General features: G+C 44.3%; 1 protein-coding gene across 1 annotated transcript in view; it reads right to left on the bottom strand.

Moving 5' to 3' along the window:
- Positions 1–1,239, bottom strand: part of LOC114572246 (cytochrome c oxidase subunit 7A-related protein, mitochondrial) — a 3,942-nt gene extending 2,703 nt beyond the window's left edge. The window contains exon 1 of the mRNA XM_028603773.1: positions 1,030–1,239. Within this exon, the coding sequence (XP_028459574.1) occupies positions 1,030–1,101 (72 nt within the window). The 5' untranslated portion in view covers positions 1,102–1,239. The remainder of the gene's footprint in view (positions 1–1,029) is intronic.
- Positions 1,240–5,824: the final 4,585 nt, after the last annotated feature.

Below are 5,824 nucleotides of genomic sequence, written 5' to 3'. Positions count from 1 at the left end.
AGAGAGACAGGGAGAGAGAGACAGACAGGGAGAGACAGAGAGAGACATGTATTAATTTAATAAATCCCAGGGTAAGTGAATAAACACATGTAACGAAGGTTTCTTATATTCTCTAGACACAACAAAGTCACAAAATACTACAACTTCCACAAAATACTACAACTTCCACAAAATACTACACTTTCACCACTTACACAAAATACTACAATTTCCGCAAAATACTACACTTTATCTACTTCCACAAAATACTACACTTTATCCACTTACACAAAATACTACACTTCATCCACTTACACAAAATACTACACTTTATCCACTTACACAAAATACTACACTTCATCCACTTACACAAAATACTACACTTCATCCACTTACACAAAATACTACACTTTATCCACTTCCGCTGTAAAACTGAACTGCCCGTTTGGGGACTAATAAAGTTATCTGAATCCGGATCCTTCACAATAAAAGCTTCCTGTTTACTGCCATAGATATATACACTATGGTTTACTGTAACTAGATATATACACTATGGCTTACTGTAACTAGATATATACACAATGGTTTACTGTAACTAGATATATACACTATGGTTTACTGTAACTAGATATATACACTATGGCTTACTGTAACTAGATATATACACAATGGTTTACTGTAACTAGATATATACACTATGGTTTACTGTAACTAGATATATACACAATGGTTTACTGTAACTAGATATATACACAATGGTTTACTGTAACTAGATATATACACAATGGTTTACTGTAACTAGATATATACACTATGGTTTACTGTAACTAGATATATACACTATGGTTTACTGTAACTAGGTTACACAACAAATACCTTACACACACACTAGTATTAAACGTCCCGTATGTTGCCCAGGCCCGACAGTTCATAAAGACATTACATCATTATGATGTGTATTACCCCGCGGTGTTATTTAATAGTGAAACCCTGCTAGCATTGGCATTAGCATTAGCATCCGGAGCTAACAAGGTCGCGGTGCTGTCTGACCTGTGGGCTGCACGCGGCGGCGGCGGGAACTCCGGTGAGCCGCTGCGTCACTCCGTTCAGTTTATAGAACATCTCGCAGACACCGGAAACACCGGGGACACCGCTGGAAACAGCTGGAGACTATTTAACCTGTTAGCTCGGACACAGCGCTAAGTGCTGCTCCTGCTGACGATCCTCCGTCTGCGTGATGACGTCAGAGCAGTGCGGAAGGACCCGCGGCGGGAGGCCGTGATTTCTGCCTGAGCAGAATAAAAACAACAACACTGTAGAACTGTAGTAGTTTTATATATGTCAATGTGTAGAACAGGCCTGTAATGTAACTAACATGCCTGTAATGTAACTAACAGGGCTGTAATGTAACTCTTAAAGTATGGGGAACTTCTTAATTAATGTCTGTTTAGTAATTCATATTTAATCCTTTATTTTCTTTCCAGAAGGCATATTTGACACACACACACACACACACACACACACATACATGTAGATTCCTTTAAATGTTAAGGGGAAGATTAAAAAAGAGAAACTGGATCTGTGAATTCTCACAGAATCACAACTAAATACATATATTGCTACTCAGTCAGAATCTTATTACAGTTTTTTCTCAATTGCTTAAACACATTTGCCCACTCTGACATCACATTTTCAAAACAGTTAACACACAGGATAAAACTGAAGCTGAATGGCCAAAATGACTCATTTTGTTAGCAAAATGCTCTAACACAACTTGTGGTCAAATTAATTTATTCTTTCAATCAGTCATTACACAATGGACAAAAAAATACAAAATACAGCCATCAATATGAAATATGACACTTTACAAACTCAAATGGATACTGAAAAAAAGAAAAAAACTACCAAAGGAAACTTATGGGTGGAAATACCTTTAAAAAAAAAAAAAGATATTTTATCTTTCACATTTAGTCCATTCGTTCTTGACGATTAGGCCACAGGTTCTCATCAACATCACATTGAGTGTTTTCCCTTGCAATGCACCGAGGGAAATACCCCCTTGCATGGCGCATCCATCCCTGGCAGTCTTCTGCACCTATTGCCAGGCAACCAGCATTCATTGCCTCCAGGAGGGGCATCTGCTCATATGGCCGGTGATCATACACCTTCCACCTCCAAGCAGAGAAGAACTCCTCGATTGGGTTCGGAAAAGGGGAGTATGCAGGAAGGAATTGCATCATAATACGAGGCTGTGCTGCAAACCAGTCGTTCACAAGGCGAGAGTGATGGAAAGCCACATTGTCCCAAATTATGACATACAGAGTCATGCCAGGCCTCAACAGCCCTCTCTCTTCGGGTGGAATCAGTATTTCTTTCAATGAATCAAGAAATGTGATGAGGCGTTCTGTATTGTATGGGCCAATGGTTGGTATGTGGCAAAGGACCCCATCAGTGGAGATGGCAGCACACATGGTGAGATTGGCCCCCCTCTGACCTGGCACTGTGACAGTGGCCCTCTGCCCAATGAGGTTCCTCCCGCGTCTCCTCACTTTACAGAGGTTGAAGCCGGCTCCATCCACAAAAATGAATTTGTGATGTGCCCCTTCAGCTTCAAGCTCCATTATTCTCTAAGAAAAAGAGCAAATTACAGTATTCCAGTCGCATGTAACTATGGTAAACAAGGTATTACAATAACAAAATCTGTACCTGCACATACTGGAATCGTGCCTCCTTTACGATGTCAGAGTTTCTTTGAAATGGAACTCGGTACAGCTGCTTCATTCTGACATGGTTTCGTTTAAGGACTCAAGTTCGACTATAGTTGCCAAACTCACACTGTTTATATTTCTAAATGATCCCTGATCTGCAATTACAGCTGCCTGGATTTCACGCAGTCTGATTGCATTGTTTGCCACTACCATATCTACAATGGCAGACTCCTGTTCAATGCTAAATATCTTTCCTCTGCCACCAGTGTGTGGTAATGTGTGGATCCTATAAAGTAATACCAAAAAGCATGTCAAAATTGACATTAATGTATGACAGTCACATAAATGGGATTGATAAAACATAGGCAATACAGTAAAGCTGAAATACACAGTGGTATACATTACAATAACACTGTGAATTACCTGTTCCCATTCCGAAAAAGCCTGACAATAGATGCCACAGTGCTCCAAGTCAGAATGGGCTGGACCCTTTGTCCAGCCTCTCTAAAGGACAAGCCATGATGGATGACATGGTCAATAATTATTGCCCGAATTTCATTTGAAACTTGAGCTCAATTTTGTCCTCTTGCTGCTGCAGCTCCTCAACCACGCATACGGGCTCCTCTTCCTCTGGCCCCTCTGCCATGGCTTCTTACTCTATGGCCTCTTTGATCCATGCTTGCAAATAGCAACACAGAGGTGGCATCTTTTATAGATGGATGAGGACTGATTGCTGATCGAAGAGTTGTGCAAATGAGTTTCACACAGGTGCATAGGGTTTGATAATTATGCAAGTACTTTCTATTAGCTGTGAATAGATGTTTTCCTTTTGTTCAACACAGTGAATCCAATAGAGTTCGGGGTCTTTCAATGAGATCTGTGGTAACTGTTTTGATAAAGGGTGTGAAAAATGTGTGAAACAAATGAAAAAGTGTTAAAACATTTGCAAGAGAAGACTTCTGCTGTGCTAATAATGTGATGATGAAGATAAAGCAGATCCAATTTTCATTTAGTATGTCTTAGCAAATGAGAAAAACTGTAACCTGGAGTCCCAGTCTCTGTCACAATAATCATATATGTGATGTTTTAGGCCTATTGGCAGACATCCATTTAAAATGAAGCCAATGGCATAAAAAGAGCCTTTTTTCCCCACTGAAGTTTCTCAGCTTGCACTCTAGTTACATCTGTGTGGTCCAGGTAGCTTTGCATAAAAAAATGGTATTCATTCGCAAGGCTACTTTTACTTTTATACTTTAAGTAAATTTCTAAGCCTGTACTTTGTTACTTTTACTTGAGTAAAGAAGGGTGACCAGACGTCCCGAAAAATTCGGGACAGTCCCAAAATCCAAGCAGTTGTCCCGAATCCCGAATCCTGCCCTAATTGTCCCGAAAATTAGAGCAAAGTCTCAAGAGCCCGCTCTCGAGTAGTTCTAGTCTGATAGAACATGAAAAACTGTTCATGGTGATTGAGTCGTCCTGCGGCCAGCTCCTGGTCTGGCAGATGGTCCAGGACACTCTGCCTGAGACCACCTTCCAATAGGCCTACGTTCTGAAAATCCTCCTCGTCTCCAAAATAAAAGCCCCCATCCCCGTCGGGAGACAACGGGGTGGCATCACAGCTGAGGGACGCAATAGTCTGGGGTGAAATACTATAATAGTATAAAATAATATAATTACAAAATAATGTCCCCTTTTGATGTTATAGAGTAGATGAAGAGAGCGCAAGTGGCAGCCATGAGGCCAGGGAAAGTGAAAATAAATAAAAATAAATCATTTTGGTGCGGAGTTTTGAAATTCATGTTCTGCTCTGTGTGTGTGTGTGTCTGTGTGTGTGTGTATCTGTGTGTCTGTGTGTGTGTGTGTGTGTGTGTCTGTGTGTCTGTGTGTGTGTGTCTGTGTGTCTGTGTGTGTGTGTGTGTGTGTGTGTGTGTGTGAGATGAAACAGACTGCTCTGTGGGAAATTAGTGTAGTCGTGCTTTCCTTTTAACTGCAGTATTTAACACCACAGAAGAAGCAAAAGCGTGCTCAGCGAGATGATTCACACTTCAGCCGTCCTGACACTTCCTGTCTCTGAGTCTCCTGTTGCCGTGGAAACCGTGGAGCCAGCCAAGCGTCCTGAAGGAGGAGCTGCAGACAGCTGAGGGTCCTGAAGGAGGTGCTGCAGACAGCTGAAGGTCCTGAAGGAGGTGCTGCAGACAGCTGAAGGTCCTGAAGGAGGTGCTGCAGACAGCTGAGGGTCCTGAAGGAGGTGCTGCAGACAGTTGAGGGCCCTGAAGGAGGTGCTGCAGACAGTTGAGGGTCCTGAAGGAGGTGCTGCAGACAGCTGAGGGTCCTGAAGGAGGCGTTGCAGATAGCTGAGGTGCTGCAGATAGCTGAGGGTCCTGAAGGAGGTGCTGCAGATAGCTGAGGGTCCTGAAGGAGGTGCTGCAGACAGCTGAGGGTCCTAGAGGAGGCGCTGCAGATAGCTGAGGGTCCTGAAGGAGGTGCTGCAGACAGCTGAGTGTACTGAAGGAGGTGCTGCAGACAGCTGAGGGTCCTGAAGGAGGCGTTGCAGATAGCTGAGGTGCTGCAGATAGCCGAGGGTCCTGAAGGAGGTGCTGCAGATAGCTGAGGGTCCTGAAGGAGGTGCGGCAGATAGCTGAGGGTCCTGAAGGAGGTGCTGCAGACAGCTAAGGGTCCTGAAGGAGGTGCTGCAGACAGCTGAGGTGCTGCAGATAGCTGAGGGTCCTGAAGGAGGTGCTGCAGACAGCTGAGGGTCCTGAAGTGCTGCAGACAGCTGTGGGTCCTGAAGGAGGCGCTGCAGATAGCTGAGGGTCCTGGAGGAGGCGCTGCAGATAGCTGAGGGTCCTAAAGGAGGCGCTGCAGATAGCTGAGGGTCCTGAAGGAGGTGCTGCAGATAGCTGAGGGTCCTGAAGGAGGCGCTGCAGACAGTTGAGGGCCCTGAAGGAGGTGCTGCAGACAGTTGAGGGTCCTGAAGGAGGTGCTGCAGACAGCTGAGGGTCCTGAAGGAGGCGTTGCAGATAGCTGAAGTGCTGCAGATAGCTGAGGGTCCTGAAGGAGGTGCTGCAGATAGCTGAGGGTCCTGAAGGAGGTGCTGCAGACAGCTGAGGGTCCTGGAGGAGGCGCTGCAGATAGCT

This window comes from Perca flavescens, chromosome 17 (assembly GCF_004354835.1).
Source record: "Perca flavescens isolate YP-PL-M2 chromosome 17, PFLA_1.0, whole genome shotgun sequence".
In the NCBI taxonomy this organism is placed as follows: domain Eukaryota; kingdom Metazoa; phylum Chordata; class Actinopteri; order Perciformes; family Percidae; genus Perca; species Perca flavescens.
This window is presented reverse-complemented; position numbering and strand designations above follow the sequence as displayed.